Raw genomic sequence first — 16,385 nt, 5'->3', positions numbered from 1 at the left:
TTCTGTAGAAAGAGAGCAGCTTAATGAAGGTGACAAGGTGAAAATAGGGTGATTGATGTGCCGGTGCTGTGAGGGCATGTATAACACCACCTACCCAAGTGTTGAATATAAGGAGGCTTTGAAGAATCTACAATAATTGTGTGTTGTTTGTACATGAATCACAATGTGTTACTTCAGAGGTGTGATGTTTTCAGGGTTTTTTTTTTCTGCGCTGCAGAAAATTGTAAAACTACTGTGAACTTGGTGGATCTGTCCAGATCTTTGACTGGAAACTATTTCTATGAATGAGTGGTTCAAAAATGTGTAAGTGAAAAGCTGCCATATTTCAGGTCCCAAAGTCAAACGAACACTGAGGGATCACTGAGAGCTAAAAACTTCTTTCATCTTTAATAAAATGATCAGCGTTGCTGCTTTACCAGGTTTAACAATTAAGTTTAACATCCAGGCATCCATGAAAACAGAGTTTATTCAATTTAACTGAGTTAGAGGTTAGCAGGAAGTTAGCTCGCTAGTTTCCACCTAAACATGATCATCATAAGCAGTGTTACCAATTCATACACTGGTTTATCATCTAGACTTTTTGTCTCATGCAGCACCATGATCAGGTCCAGTTTTTATTTCATCTTTGATTTTTCAGCTGCTGTGCCTGAGCAGCCTCCCAGAGACCCTTTGTTGCAGTTAGTCTTCCTCCAGAAGCCATCTGGCTGCCTGATCCAGCTCTGGCTGCTGCACCGGGAAAGAGCAGTGAGGAGGTGGATTGATAAATGAAATTCATAACAAAAATTCATAATGGACTTTTTCCATTTAGGAATAATAAAAATCAGCTTTCTTTTTAATTGCTATTAACTGACAGTCAGATAACCAGCTTTTAAAAACATATTCATAAACACTTTGCAGTCAACAAAATTTGCACAGAGGTTATAGATGAAATAAAAAGTATCACGTGTTTTCTAGGTGTGTTTATAACTCTGTTATTGTACATATTCTGTGTTATACATCATAATCATTCCAGTCTCTCTCTTTTTTTTTTTTTTACTGTTTTAATCTTTATAAAACTCTTATTTATTTATTTATTTTTGTGATTTCTGCTGCCCTATTGGTCTGGTCTCTCTTGAAAATCTGAGAATGTGATATTCATAATAAAAGGATTTAAAAGTTTACTGCCAAAAAATTATTAAACTTCATAACAGAAATGTGCTAACTGGCTTGAAATAGATTGAAACTGTTATGAGATTGCTTCAGCCAGCAGACATGACACCGTCTTTTAGGTTTCGCCATCACTTTGTATTATGCGCACAACACCACCCTCCTCTGGCTTCCACGTGAACTGCACCTTAAACATCAACTGTTTACAAATGTCATGACACAAACAAACGTTTCAATACCGTAAATCACTTTTTGGACTGCGATCACTTTTTGGCACAACATCGGCTCTGATAACATTTAAAGCGCATTGAAAAACTATTCTTTAATGCTAAAAATCCATTATCAATTGTAATTATTTATTTATTAATTTAAATTTCAGATATCGATCTTCATTTTTGTAAACTGGTGAATTAATGATCTTTTTAAAGAATTAAAACGACAAAGTTTGGCAACATATTTTTATAAAGGATGAATAAAACAGTAAAATAAAGTGAGAAACATATATAATTTTTAAAAAGCTATGATAATTAGACGAACTTTATTTTAAATAAATAAAATTGATTTTCGGTGGCACTGGGAGTCATGGTGATGATGACGTGTTTGAGTGCAGGTATAAAAGCAGGAGGCAAACTTGGAATTCGGGTTTCACGTTTGAGCGCAAACAGGAGCTTTTTCCCACTAGTGCTGTGAAAACTCGGATTTTTCAAACTACAGCCAACGTTTGAAAATCTTCAAGAAGGATTTGCAAAATGACTTCTACAAACTTCAGTCGCGAGATGCACCTGCTCTCCCTTTTCATTGAGGAGGTGATAGATCAACGCTATGGTGAGTACAGCAGGCTAATATGTCAGAGTGCTAGCAAACAAATACAACTTAGATTTTTGTCTTTTATTGTTTGGAAGTAGGACTTCATGAGTGTTAACATTTAGGATGAGATGTTTCATACTTGAGTAACATCAATTTTAACATGTGCCAGTACACTATAAAGATGGCGCCATGTTTTTTTTTAAATCGCTGGAAAAAAAACCAATTGAATGCACGCGCCCTGGAAACGACGTAAGGCATTGGAGGACGCTGACGTCAGCGCGCGGCCGTTTTTGCATGTAGAGGGTTTGAGTTGACATGTTTGGGCTGCTGGCGCTGAGTTATACGTGAAAGTTTCATAGATTGTGAATTTTATAAAGCTGGAGAATGGAGTTTTAAAAGTTCACAGAGTCGCTGGATGAGTTTGAGATTGAAACAGTGTGTGCCTGCAATAAGGAGGTGGGAGGTTTCTCACCTAAATGTAGCTGCTTTATTCTCAAAATATCGATGCTCAACTAATATGAAGATATTACTCCTTAATGTGAATGTGTATTAAAACCTCAGTGAAAGTCCATGCAGCCTTACACCGCATGAAAACTTTTACCAAAAAAAGGTGAAGGCTTTCATAAACAATGAGTTCTGCTGGGAGCTTCTTACTGTTTGTGTGTGGAAGAGCTTATGATGATGTAAAGCCATGTCTGGACAATTTAAATTCAGGCTTTAGTTTGTGTGATCACATGATTAACGTACACGCATGCTTTGCTTTCTCGTAGCTGAGCTGGTGAGTCCAATCACTGCTCCTCAGATGGTCGTCATTAACTTGAGGAACCGTGAACTGAGCAGCAGCCAACTGGACTCCATGTCCCACCTGGTCCTCACTCTTTACCATAACCTGGTGACGGGGTCCAAGGACTTTCCTTACATACCTTTTAAAGGATTGTTCCACCGGGACCAGGTGACGACACCATTTGTCCATGTGAGGCAGAGCCAGAGAGAGAACACCACTCCTTCTCCTCCTACGGACTCACCAGCTGGCATGATGCTGCCGCCTGCGGGCTCCAGCTCTCATCCACGCTTCCTGACTCCAGTTCTTCCAGAGAAAGCGGATCTTGCTGTGCTGAAGGCAGATCGGAGGAACTGTGTCGGCACCTTGACTGTCGACGGCCTCCTCGTCACCAGAGTCATCTCCACTGTTTACCGAACAGAGGACACTGAGATGACGAACCGCTGGAGAATAACAGACTACAGCGCGGACGGCAGAGTTCTCACTTCGGTGCTCTGCCGTTTTCTAAATATGTCGGCAAAGCGTGCTAAGAGGAAGGCTCCGGAGGAAGAGAGCAGCATCCGGAGCCCGACTCCAGCAAGGAAGCGCTTGAGATTATAATATACAGTGAAGCATGTCGAACGTCAGCAAGCCTGAACAAAGTGGTAAGTAGTAAATAGTGCTTAAGGTTGTTTCTAAAATAATGTCCTAAAATATTTGAAAATCGTCGAGGTTTTAACTTTTATTCTTTCTTTTCTGCCTCTTGTTTCTAAAAGTCAGGAAAATGAGTCACGCTGCGAAGAAACACCACACAGAAGATTTTCCCTCAGTAAAATGGTAAATATATTCATCTTGTTATGACGTTTGCTCACAATAACCAGGAGTGTTCCTGTGTTTCTGAAGTGATTCACTCTCATTTGGTGTTATTTGATCCAAAGACAACTGAGGGTCTTCAGAGCAGCGTGAACGGCCGTCACCTGAGAGCAAGACAGTCCTGGCGCCTTTGTGGTTCCCTCCAGGTACTCCAGCTTCATCCCACAGTCCAGAGAGATGCAGTTAGGTTGAATGTGAGTGTGAATAGTTGTCTGTTTCTCTGTGTTAGACTGACCTGTCCAGGTTGTACTCCTGCCTCTGGCCCCATAACAGCTGGGATGGCTCCAATCTTGAATTGGATAAGCTGAAGAAATGGATGGAAGGATGATCCAAAGAGAAACATCAAAGGCCCTCTCACAAAAAAAAGATAAGAACTCATTTTACACATTGTTGAAACATCCTGAAAGTTATTTGTTCTGTTTAGAAACTTCTTGAACTGTCATTAGAGTTTGTTTCGACTTGTTGTTCATTTCTTATTCGGTTCAGCTGTGTTTCTATGTGTCCTTAGTTCCCATAATCAGCCTCCTGTGTGTAAATATTGTGTCAGTCTCCCTTTGTCCCTTGTCAGAGTGTTAATCTCCGTCCCCTCGTGTTTCCTTGCCTCAGTAGTTCTGTTTCCTACAGTTTTCCCCCAGTATAGGTTTTAGTTTGACTTTTTCAGTTCCCTTTGTCAGTCTTTGTATTTAGTATTTCCTCATCAGTCTCATCACTTTCCTCTGCAGAGAGAAAACAATAAAAAGACCTGAAGAGGTCTTTTTATTGTTTTCACCAAATAACACCAAATGAGAGTGAATCACTTCAGAACAACGGGAACACTCCTGGTTATTGTGAGCAAACGTCATAACAAGATGAATATATTTACCATTTTACTGAGGGAACATCTTCTGTGTGGAGTTTCTTCTCATCTTGGCTCTTTTTCCTGACATTTAGAAACAAGAGGCAGAAAAGAAAGAATAAAAGTTAAAACCTCAACGATTTTTTAATGTTTGGGATATTTTAGAAACAACCGTAAACACTATTTACTACTTACCACTTTGTTCATTCTTGCTGACGTTCACTCTCCTCATCTTCTCTCTAAAGGAAGATGCAAACGCTCTCATTGTGAAAGATAAGTATACATCCATCTAACCTGCGACTGTGTCACAACTCTGATCAGCAATTCTTTCAGGTTTGTCTGTTTTGATGATGTTATTAATTGTTATTATCCTTTATCCAGGTAACTTTCAGAGAGGAGCGGAGGGAGGAGCGAAGCCAGCGTGCTCTGTAAACTCTCATTAAAAAAAAGATAAGTAGATATTGATTTTATATTATTATGACAGCTCCTCCTCAGTGAACACTTCCTCTAGTTGCTGAAATCATTTACTAATTTTTTTCTTCCCATTTGTCTTTTGTTTTTCAGAGAAAACAGAGAGGAGACAAGGTGACATTAAGACCTAAGACAGGACGGATTGAACCCTTTCTCGTAAAAAGATAAGTATTCACTCTGCTTTTAATCAGAATATTGATAAATATCTAAAATTCTGCTCACCTGGTTGATAAAGTTACTAAAACGATTCCCTCTTTACTGTCATTTGTCCTTTAGAGAGAAGATGAGGAGAGTGAACGTCAGCAAGAATGAACAAAGTGGTAAGTAGTAAATAGTGTTTACGGTTGTTTCTAAAATATCCCAAACATTAAAAAATCGTTGAGGTTTTAACTTTTATTCTTTCTTTTCTGCCTCTTGTTTCTAAATGTCAGGAAAAAGAGCCAAGATGAGAAGAAACTCCACACAGAAGATTTTCCCTCAGTAAAATGGTAAATATATTCATCTTGTTATGACGTTTGCTCACAATAACCAGGAGTGTTCCTGTTGTTCTGAAGTGATTCACTCTCATTTGGTGTTATTTGGTGTTTGTCTTTGAAAGGAGAGGAGCAGTAACGACACTGGGAGACAAACAACAGGATGATCCAAAGACAACTGAGGGTCTTCAGAGCAGCGTGAACGGCCGTCACCTGAGAGCAAGACAGTCCTGGCGCCTTTGTGGTTCCCTCCAGGTACTCCAGCTTCATCCCACAGTCCAGAGAGATGCAGTTAGGTTGAATGTGAGTGTGAATAGTTGTCTGTTTCTCTGTGTTAGACTGACCTGTCCAGGTTGTACTCCTGCCTCTGGCCCCATAACAGCTGGGATGGCTCCAATCTTGAATTGGATAAGCTGAAGAAATGGATGGAAGGATGATCCAAAGAGAAACATCAAAGGCCCTCTCACCAGCTTTCATTTATTAAATTTGTCTTTACTGAACGATTTCTGGTGTGTACTTGCATTGATACTCAGACAACAGCTCCTCTTTCTGTTTGTGCTGGAAGATTCAGGCAAACACATATTACATATATAGATTGTTATGATATGACTCAGTTTCACATTTAGTGCTCTATGAGAATGATAAGGTCCAGTTTAATAGTATTGCTAGTGTCTAATGAAATGAACACGTGATTTTCTTTTTTTTCTTTTTTTGCCTGTCCCGTTTGGCTCTTTTGCCATCAGAATTATTGTCTAAAGGCAAAGAAAGATGCCCAACGGATTTACTTTACCAAATTGACCATCCCAGCCTTGCCGTAATGGTCCATTTGATTCATCTTTTATTGTTTATTTTATTTTCACTTGCTGAATACGGGACAGACTTGACTGGGGGAAAGAATGGGAGAAAGAAAGAGGGAAAGAGAAACAGCTGAGAAGAGGGACGGGGGAGAAGGGCAAAAAACAAAACCCAACAGAATGGGCAGAAAAAGAAAAAGAAAAGAAAAAAAGAAAATGCTTCTATCAATCACCTGGATCACCTGTTGAGAAAGAAAAAAGAAAACAAGCAGAAGAGAACAAGAGTAATAGAATAAACAACATCACAATGATATATGGGAATATGACAGTAAATACTAAATATTAAACATTATTGTGCAGCACGTAAGATCAACAGAACACAGTGTGCTTTGAGGTAGGAGCCAAAAAGGGTGTAGTTTGTGGGTGTGATCACCCGTGTGTACACCTGTGAGCATGGACGCGCTTGTTTTTTTTAAAAGGTTCCTTCATGTAATGATCTGCTAGAGGGTGTGGGGGGGCCACAGCCCCGTCCTCCAGGGCATGAAGCAGGTATGGAAGAGATCAAACCTCCAGACATCCAGAGGCCCCCAGAACACAAGAGACCAAGGAAGACCAACAGAGGGGCAGCCGCGCCACTGTCCCAGAAAGAGCTGAGGAGAGTCCCAGATGAGGGCTCACTCAGCAGCCGCGGAGCAGAAGCCAGGTGGAGTTGCAGTGACGTGCCCGTGAGCTCCGCCGGAAGCCAGCTGTGCCTGAGTGACCGAGCCCCAGGCCGAGAGGCCGGGTGCACCCCACCTCCGAAGTGGCCCGAGCGAGCCCCAGGATCCAGGCCCCGATAAGCGGCCGCCAAGGAGTGAGCCGGTGTGTACCTGGACGCCCATCCCCAGACACAAAGAACCACCAACGCACCGATATCTGAGGGAGTCCGCCACTGGCAGGGAAGTGGTGGTGGGTGGAGATAGGCCTCCAAACCTTGGAGGGCCTGAGATGTCCCCAGAGAGGTGGCGTCTGATACCCAACCTGACATATAGACACAGACATACAGGCACACACAGACACAAACATCCATTCCCACCCTCATGCTCTCATATGCACTTACTCCACACTCAACCAACGTGGAGACAGACATAAAGAGACGCTGTACACACGATCACACTCCCCAAGCGTACTCTACGAACCGGGTCTAGGTACCCTTGCCCTGGAGGGGGGAACTGCACCCAGACCCAGGTGGTGTTACCCTTTTCCCTCCAGCAGGCCGCAGAGAGAGAGAAGACTCCAAACCTCCCTCCACCCGCTCATTGTAGTGTTGATGCATGTGTGTTCTAAGGTGCATTTAAAACCCAGGAGGGCATGGAGCTACCTGCCAGAGAGCAGCAGGTAAGCGCATAGTCCCTCCTGCTAGCCCTCAATGTCTACGCTTACGGCCACACCACCCTGAACACGCCCGATCTTGTCTGATCTCGGAAAACGTGATTTTCAGATCCAGCAAAGTGAATATTTTTCACTGTGGATAAATTGCATGGAAACGTTTAATGAGTCATCAGCTATTTCACTACAAAGATGATGTGATTAATGTGTTTGATGTGGAGCTCTTATGTAATGATTACATTTTTAAGATGTAATTTTCAAGTGAAAAACATAATATTTATCTGTTGCATAGTTTACAGTGCGGTGTTTTATGCACTGAGTTATCATGTAGAGTTCTGTTTGTCATCTAGCACCATAATCAGGTTTTGTTTTTATTGCATCTTAGATTTTCCAGCTGCTGTGCCTGAGCAGCCACCCAGAGACCCTTTGCTGCAGTTAGTCTCCCTGCAGGAGGCGTCTGGCTGCTGGCTGCTTGATCCAGCTCTGGCTGCTGCACTGGGACAGACCAACGAGGAGGTGGAAAAGTCAAAGCCTGAAAAGGTGCACTGCTGTCAATTTAAATATTAACACAAAATGATGATGTGAGATAAAACAGATTTGATTCTATAATTTGAACAAAAACACATGATATAATTAAAAACACACCATAAAACAAATAAAATGAAGTCAAACTAAACGTAGGCCTGCCTCACAGCCTGAGAATAAACATCTGCATATCAGAAGCTAAAACACTGGTGGTAATCACACTCCTAACCTCCCACTGAGCTGCACCAGCGTCTGATATTATCCAGAAACCACACGGCAGCAGAAATTATTTTCCTCATCAGTTGTTGTAAAAACATGTCAGCACATTATTTTAGAGCATTTATGATATCACAGTTTGGGATTTCATCAGGAAGAGCATCCAGTGTAATAATCTGCCAAATCAAATATGCAGAGCTGCCCACCTTGGTGACCCCGTGTGACAAAGAAGTACACAAACATATGTAATATTACTGGTTGTAGAAAGTAAAATGTGTGTTCTGTCTGTTTTATTTGATTGATTTTGATTTGGGGAATTAGACCAGCAGTGAAGTGTGGGCCACCATTCTGGCTCTGATCTGGCTTCATGGTTTCAAGATGGATGCAAAGGACGAGTGGGAGCTTCTGGCTATGAAGGCTGCCTCGTGGCTCTGTGCTCACAATGGTACTAGCAATGATTGTAACAGATAAAATAACAGCTTTAAAAAACTGTTTCATTCTACAGCTTTCCTCCCACAATCATTATTTTAATATCTGTGTTGTGTTTTTAGCACCGTGTGTGTCAGAGTGTGTGGATGCTGGAAATGTCCTGCTGGGCTGCAGCGTGAAGAAAGAAGCTCTGGGACTCTGAGAGTTTTCTTAAAGTAGCTTCATCTTCAGAGTGAACAGAAGCAGGTCTGCTTACTCCACACTGCCTTTGATACAGAGCTGTTTTATATCATCAACCCCTTTTTATCCATAAAACACTTTCATTCTGCTAATTGACACTGATTGATCCTTGACAGGGCTCTAGACTAACTTTTTGCCATGGGCGTACCGGTACGCCTAACTTAAAAAGTTAGGCGTACCGGCAAAAAGTTAGGCGCACACAAATTTTATATAATTTATATAATATAATGTGTTTTTCTGGATACACTGTGCTTTTTCAGCATTCAAAGATTGATGACACCGTGTCAGAGCACTGGCTATGAATTTCAGAAGGATCAGGCCCTTAACTTAACAGAAAAGTTATCAATAGTTATTTTCTTATTACAGCTACATCCACTTCTGTCGTGCCTAGCCTGCTCACTAGGGCTGGGTATCATCACTGATTTCTATAATCCCTTCGATTCCAGTTCTCAAAGTCCTGATTCGATTCAACTTAGCCTCAGACAGTCAGAAATATTATAATTCTGATCATTTATCAGTACTGACTTCATCAGAATTGTGAACATCACAGCAGATGCCTTTGTGTGAAAGTAACTGAGAATAAAAACACAGAAAAACATGAAGGAGATTTTTCCTGGTCTGGCTTTTTATAGCAGATAACCTTAAAAATATTCTACAATGTTCTGCATATAAAGTTTAAATTTCTTCAGTATTGAACAACAGAAAAAATAGGCTTCTTGTCCGAGGTCATTTAAGTGAAAAAAAGAAAAAGAAAAGAAAAAGACAGCAGCCACAGCGCTGTAAACAGCGGTAGACTGGTGGGTAATAAGCGAATGAATAATACAGAAAACAGAGATTGGAGACAGGAAACTGTTCTTGAAGTACAGAGAGAGATAGAGAGAGCTAGCTGTGCATGAAGTGTGATTTTAATAGTCGTGGAAGCAAAACAGCAAAATTCATGACGACATTGATCAAATGTGAAGCGCAGTTTGCTGCTTCTTTTGCTGCTGGCTCGGTGAATTTGGTTGAAAGAGACAAACCTGCAGCTCAGAATCAGCGCAAAAAGACGTAATCACAGACCGGACGCATCAGAATCGCTGAGCTCCGACAGCGTGTCCGTCTAAGGCCGTCGGGTGAGAAAGCCGAGAAAGACAAAGCTGATTCTGATGCGTCGGGTCCGCTCTGTGTTTACGTCTTTGTGGGGAATCCGTGTACCTCTCTCATTTGCTGTTTGGGTTGTTGTTGAAATGGTTTTTGTGAGCTTTAATCTGAGAAATCTGGCGTTTCTGGCAAAACACAGTTATATTTAAAAGTCATTCAGGATTTAATGAATTGATATCGCTTTATTCAAGCTACTCACCTCCCACTTCCACCTGCACTTTCATTCTGGACCACGGCGAATCAGAGAGTCCCCGCCCCTTACTATCTCTGATTGGTTTTAGTCCACGATAGGGTGCAAAATGTGTGTCTGTTGTTGATGTCACCTGTTCGTTTTTGAGGAGAGAGACAAACGACTGCAGAGTCTCATTCAGGTGCGTCAAAACAGGATTTTGTTAGAAAACATGGGGGGGAGTCGAGCACGATCACCCAAACAGCATCGAACTTCCTTACAACAGTTAAGATGGATCATTTTATACATATGATGACCAACAATATACGTCACCCCAGATAAAAACAAACATCGGCCATATTCTAAAACAGAACAGTTCCTCTCTCAGTTCCTCCAGATACATCTATTTATTCTACTTGTTAGACTTAAACAACACTTGCAAACAGTTTACCCAGACAGGCTATGTCTGTGTGTTAATTTAAGTGCATGACCTCCCTCTACCTCATTCAAGCTACTCACCTCCCACTTCCACCTGCACCTTCATCTGGACCACGGCGAATCAGAGAGGTCCCGCCCCTTACTATCTCTGATTGGTTTAGTCCACGATAGGGGCAAAATTTGTGTCTGTTGTTGACCACAGGGAAGGTTGCAGATTTTTTTTTTTTTTTTGCTACCCGAACAGTTTGGTCGCACAGGTGCAACCAAATATTTCTTTTTGTCCACCACTTGAAAAATTTGGTCGTATTTGCGACCAAATTGGTCGCACTCTAGAGCCCTGCTTGAACGTCTTTAAGACAGCACATGTCTTCATTCATGTTTGCTTATTCATGACTGTAGTTAGAGTTACATCTGAATTTTGCAAAAACTGCCTTTTTGTAGTGATTGAAATAATAATTAGCATAAAAGTTATGAAATCTATGTTTGGTTTTATTTCTTGTTGTGTAAACAATTTTGGAAAATAAATTGTATATATGGCGTAAAAGTATCAATATATTTGAGGTTTGAGCAGCAAAGTTGAGTACCAGGGTTATGCTCCTGAATAACTTCCCAAGTCTTCTCTGCCAATGCAAATAGCTTCTGGGTGCTGCGCTGCACTGTCAGAGCACACCTCCTTATCTAAGGTTTTATGTGTTTCTTATTCTCTTTAAAAGTTTGCTGAGGGCCTCCTATACTCGAAGTCTAAGAGCCAACTCTGTTCTTTGGCTCGACTTTCTTCCATAATCTTTTCATTTTTGTGAGAAATAAAACACAATTTAAGAACAGATTGTCATAAAAAGAAATGACATCAATAACTACACCAAGGACATTCAAAACAAATTTTAAACTTGGCTTAAAGACCATAAGTCTGATCTGAAAATGTCGACCAACTTCAACATTTAGATTGTGACACTAACTTGTCTCTCTTCCACAGTGTGTTTCTTTTGTCCTGCTCCCCTCTCCCTTAACCAGTTGTGGCAAATGGCTGCCCCTTCCTGAGCCTTGATCTCCCAGAGGTTTCTTCCTGTTAAAATGGAGTTTTTATTTCCCACTGTTGCCAGGTACTTGCTCAAAGAGGATCATTTGATTGTTGGGTTTTTTTCTGTATTACTTAGTGTATTTACCTTACAATATAAAGCACCTTGAGGTGACTGTTGTGTTGATTTGGCGCTATATAATTAAAACTGAATTACATCTCTGAAGAAATGTTACATGCATGTTTTGTTGCCTTTTTAAAGTGATGGGGGAATAATTGTAATGGGCTAATAAAGGGACAGACGTGCTCTGTGTAAAGATCAACCCTTTGACCATCATTCACTGCATCATTAATTGCTTTAACTTATAGTCCATAATGCTGTAAAAACAAAAAAAGAAAAAGCTGAGTCATTTTCACATTTTTATTGAGGTTTGAATTCAGAAAGTCTGTTGCTGATCTCAGTAAATGTAACAGGATGTCTCCGAAAATTTACAGTTGTGGATAAAACAGGGTGATGTGTTATTGTCAGGTTTGCGTGAATAACAGGACCCAAATGCAGGACTTCCTGAGAAGCCACAGGCAGTTTATTTACTTCACTTACTATTTATCAGTTTGGCCAGCAGTCACGTATAGGTTCAAACAAAATGGCACGAGGCTGCAAAAATATTTATCATCTAGTAATCTTTATTAATGAAAGCATGAGTGTACCCACCAAAACACACCAAAGAACCCAACCCCTGTAACAGCAACTGGCTTCTTTTATTCTCTATCAGTCAGGTGAGCATCTGGAATAGCCCAAGTCTGGGGGAAGCAAACCAAATGAGAAACAAAACATCCACATATGCAAACATCAAACCACAATATAACACATGGAAGACATTTTATTTTTACAAAGTCCTATGAATAATACAATGTATATGCTTCAGTCAATTGCATATAAATTAGAAACACCAAGAGTGAAACTTCCCCAACCTGGCACTTAGGCCCTCTTCATAATATTTATCCTCCCTCTTGGTACCGTTTTCCAGAATTTGATCTTCAAATTTCACTGTTTTGCTGATGACACTCAGTTATATCTCTCCTGCAGGCCTGACTCCTCCCTCCCACCTTCTCTCTTACAGAAAGCTTATCCTAATTAAAATCCTGGTTCAGCTCTAATTTTCTTAAGCTCAATGAGGATGAAACTGAAATCCTTCTTATCGGCAGTAAATCCAACCTGCTGAAGGCAAATCATTTCACTCTCACTATTGAAAACTCCAATTTTTCCTTCACCTCAGGTTAAGACCCTTAGTAACCTGTTTAGGGTGACACCATCCTATAAATCTCACATCAGTGATCTCACGCCCTCTGTTTATTTCCATCTACACAACATTAACCAATTACGTCCTTCACTTTCCACCCAGTGTGCATCCATTCTTGTTCAGTCTTGTTACTTCTCGCATTGACTATTGTAATTGTCTCTTGCATGGTCTCCCCCAGAAATCCCTCCACAAGCTTCAACTGGTTCAAAACTTCGCTGCCCGCGTTATTACCAGAAGCCCCTCCTACCAGCGCGCATCATCCCTATCCTTCAGGAACTTCACTGGCTCTCCGTGAAATAGTATACAAGCTTCTTCTGCTCACCTTCAAGGCCCTTCATAACCTTGCTCCTCCTTACTTTTCTAACCTATTAACCACTAGCTCAACTGCTCACTCACTTCGATCTTCTTCTTCTATCCAACTTGCTGTGCTTTCTTTGCGCCACAGCACCATGGGAAGCAGAGCTTTCAGTTGAACTCTATTTCCTCAGATATAAGACACATTGGTTCTCTCCTCCAGTTTAAATCTCAACTTAAAACCTGTAAAGAAAAGAAAGAAATAATAAAGAGCTAATACACTTTGACAATCAAGTGGACCAGTGTGGCAAAAGCTGTAATGATCCATTTGGGAACATAAATCTGTTGGACTGGTAAACGAATATACTATAATAATACGGTATGAAAAATGACAAACATGAGAATTCTGTGTGTTTTCCTTCTTATCTGCAGACTAACAGTCCACAGGTTTGGTGCTCAGACTGATTTGTTTTCTGGAGATGGAGGAGAGAGCACAGAGGACAGCAAGGTGGAGGAGTGAAGGAGAAGGTGGTGCAGCTCAGTGTCCAATCAGGAGTGAGCAGTTCTTTCACTGCCTTCATTGCGTTCAACAAAGACAACGGAGAGGCGATCCAAGGACCTCTTGTCCAGAGAAATATTCCATCAAGTTTTTGTTTTGAGTTTTTGTTGTTTTTGTTTTTTAAAGCAAACACTAAAACTGTCACCCACACCTCTGAAGATAAAGATTACTAATCATAAATAAAGGGAATATTATCACGATGAGGACACTATCAGAGGTAGTTCAGGGAACTGTTATACTTCATACCAGAAAAATCGTTTTTCTTTTCTTGTTTTTTTGGCTTGACTTCATGGTAGGCAAAATGAAGAAGAGTGCTTGATTGCGCCTAAGTAAGTAAAAGCTGCATGGCAAAACAACACACACCTTCACTGCAGATGCATGCACAGAAACCAGTATTTTTTGTATCTTAAATATTAAGTAGTGTGTGTACAGTAGTCAATATAATGGGATGTGTCCTAAAGCAGTGAAAGAAGAACTGAGTTCTTGCAGCATTTTGCAATATTTAGGATTTTATTGAACACTTTTACCTTTCAACATTTGTAACATTAATGAGTAATGAAGCATTGCAGAATAATCCTGTGTTTTTGATTATTTATTGTACACTACAAGTAAACAACAATAAGTTATCTGTCACATCTGTCAGAAGCTTGGATACATTTACTCCTACAAGGATTTTACTCTTATGAAATGTAAAAAAGAACACTGAAATTATATTTTACAGTTTTTCACATAAACAGTTTTGCTTTGCTTACAGAAACTATAACTTTAATCTCAGCCAAATCGATTTACTCAGGAAAAATAAATACTAAAAAAAAGCCAAACGATAACATTTTTAAGTTATCTAAGTGACCTATATATGTTTAAGCTGAGAGTAACGAAAGACAGCGGTGGGTTTGAAAACGATTTGCGGGAGTCCGGTGTTCTCACGGGCTCTAGTGAGCCTTGCCCCCCGCTAGCTATCGAGCTAGTGGGTAACAGACGTCTCCGACAACGTCGGAGCGCTTTTGAAAATATGTGGTGTCTTGATAAACCGAGCAGATATTTGAGGTTTACACAGTTACAGCCTCACCTGAAAATATGTTAAACGTTTATTTTGTGACCCATAAAGAATAATAAGACTAACTAGCTGCCGCCATTGTTGGAAACTGAGCTGGGCTGCGCTATGAATTCTGGGACACAGCTTCTTCTTCTTCGGGGTTTAACGGCAGCTGGCATCCTTGTATATGCAGTGCTGCCATCTTCTGTTTCAGTCCGTTATTACACTCTTAAATCCTGCTACTTATTCCTGCGTCTTTTGTGATCTTACAAAGCTTCAAACGACGCACTGACTATTAAATTAATCATCGACGATTTTGATAGTCAACGTAATCGTGACTCTTCGACTAATCGTGGCAGCTCTAATTACAGATATCATCTTTCACTTGTGTATTTTAATGTGTTTCAGAACAATATTTCTGTTGTGCAGACTTACGGTTGGTAAACAGCAAATATCCAAGTCATTCAAAATAACATCTGTCATGTAGCTCCTGACTCCCTAAGAGTCAAAAGCTTTACAGTATTTTGAAGACATACAAACGTTTTTTCAAACTAATAACTGAGTCACAGGGTCAAAAATAAAAAATTAACAGTCAGTACTTTTGTTGTTCTTTTTGACAATTCCTGTTAAATGTATTGGACCCTCTGTTTTTAGGTTTTATTTTTTTTCATCTTGACTTCCTTGGAAATGCTAGCAAGAAGTCAGTTCAACAGATGTAACTTATAGTGAGATTCGAGGCAGTGCAGTATTAATATCAGAATCCCTTAGTTTTGATTATTAATCCTCTGGTTGACCCCATATTGCATTTCTTCATCTTAAAATGATGCACAGTCTTTATGTGAAATGTACTGTCTTCTTGATATTTATCAACCCATCAGTTTGTATTTCTGGGTGTTAATAAAGTTCCAACTTTTGTATTGTAACATTTTTGTGTTTTTTTTCTTTAGTTTTTCAGACAACTCAAACTTTTAAACACTTGTAATGAGTTGTGTGTGTCTGTGTGTGTGTGTGTGTTTGTAAGAAGTACCACTTTTAACAACTTCATTAATATTGTTTTGTATCATAGTAATAAAGGTTAGTTTTAATGTCTGTATCTCCTCCTTATTTAATCTGGGATGTTCTTTTCTAAAAACCTCAGGATTGTGCAAGTACTTGGTGAGTTTAGAAGGTAAGTGAAACACTAAACAGAAAAGAAAAGAGACAGATGTGTGTTTTCTGTTAATACCATAATTGCAGTCATCTTAAACAAACACATGACATTTCTTTGGCACGATTGCTTTTTCACTGATTTGAAACTTTAATGTGTGGTACAACAATTCTTCTAGTTAAATAGAGCATAGAAAAAAAATACATTGTGTCAAGTTCCCTGGTTAATAAATGGGCTGTCTGTGTAAAAAGCATAAATGGCTGTTTGTCTTGGTGTATTGGTCTTGGTCTAGATCAATCTGCTGGGACATCTGATTTGAGGACAATCACTTGCTTTTCCAAAGGACACT

The 16,385-nt window shown here is 40.1% G+C and overlaps 1 protein-coding gene across 6 annotated transcripts; it reads left to right on the top strand.

The window, feature by feature from the left end:
* The first annotated feature begins 1,662 nt into the window (after positions 1 to 1,662).
* Positions 1,663 to 14,511, top strand: LOC120722407. Of its 6 annotated transcripts, XR_005693434.1 has the most exons (12): positions 1,665 to 1,971; positions 2,724 to 3,378; positions 3,490 to 3,550; positions 3,652 to 3,732; positions 3,816 to 5,212; positions 5,324 to 5,380; positions 5,540 to 5,620; positions 5,704 to 5,874; positions 7,913 to 8,067; positions 8,590 to 8,713; positions 8,820 to 8,943; positions 11,658 to 11,788. XR_005693434.1 is itself a non-coding variant. In XM_040013405.1 (2 exons), the coding sequence occupies exons 1-2, from the start codon at positions 1,896 to 1,898 to the stop codon at positions 3,332 to 3,334; spliced, it is 687 nt and encodes a 228-aa protein (XP_039869339.1). In that variant the 5' UTR covers positions 1,679 to 1,895; the 3' UTR covers positions 3,335 to 3,383. The 6 variants fall into 6 exon arrangements, 1 of the variants encoding a protein (XP_039869339.1); XR_005693432.1 differs by lacking the exon at positions 11,658 to 11,788 and having other exon boundaries at positions 1,666 to 1,971; positions 8,820 to 9,053; XR_005693435.1 differs by lacking the exons at positions 1,665 to 1,971; positions 11,658 to 11,788 and adding an exon at positions 2,017 to 2,409 and having other exon boundaries at positions 8,820 to 9,055.
* Positions 14,512 to 16,385: the final 1,874 nt, after the last annotated feature.

The sequence above is a fragment of the Simochromis diagramma genome, unplaced genomic scaffold (assembly GCF_900408965.1).
Source record: "Simochromis diagramma unplaced genomic scaffold, fSimDia1.1 OVJJ01000246.1, whole genome shotgun sequence".
Lineage (NCBI taxonomy): Eukaryota > Metazoa > Chordata > Actinopteri > Cichliformes > Cichlidae > Simochromis > Simochromis diagramma.
Note: the sequence above shows the minus strand (reverse complement) of the source record. Positions and strands in the feature narration are given on the sequence as shown.

Bases quoted from the DNA above. Each gene is read 5' to 3' on its own strand.
- LOC120722407 (XM_040013405.1), top strand. From the start codon at position 1,896: ATGACTTCTACAAACTTCAGTCGCGAGATGCACCTGCTCTCCCTTTTC. The intron at 1,972-2,723 runs GTGAGTACAGCA...GCTTTCTCGTAG, and splicing joins GGTGATAGATCAACGCTATG to CTGAGCTGGTGAGTCCAATC.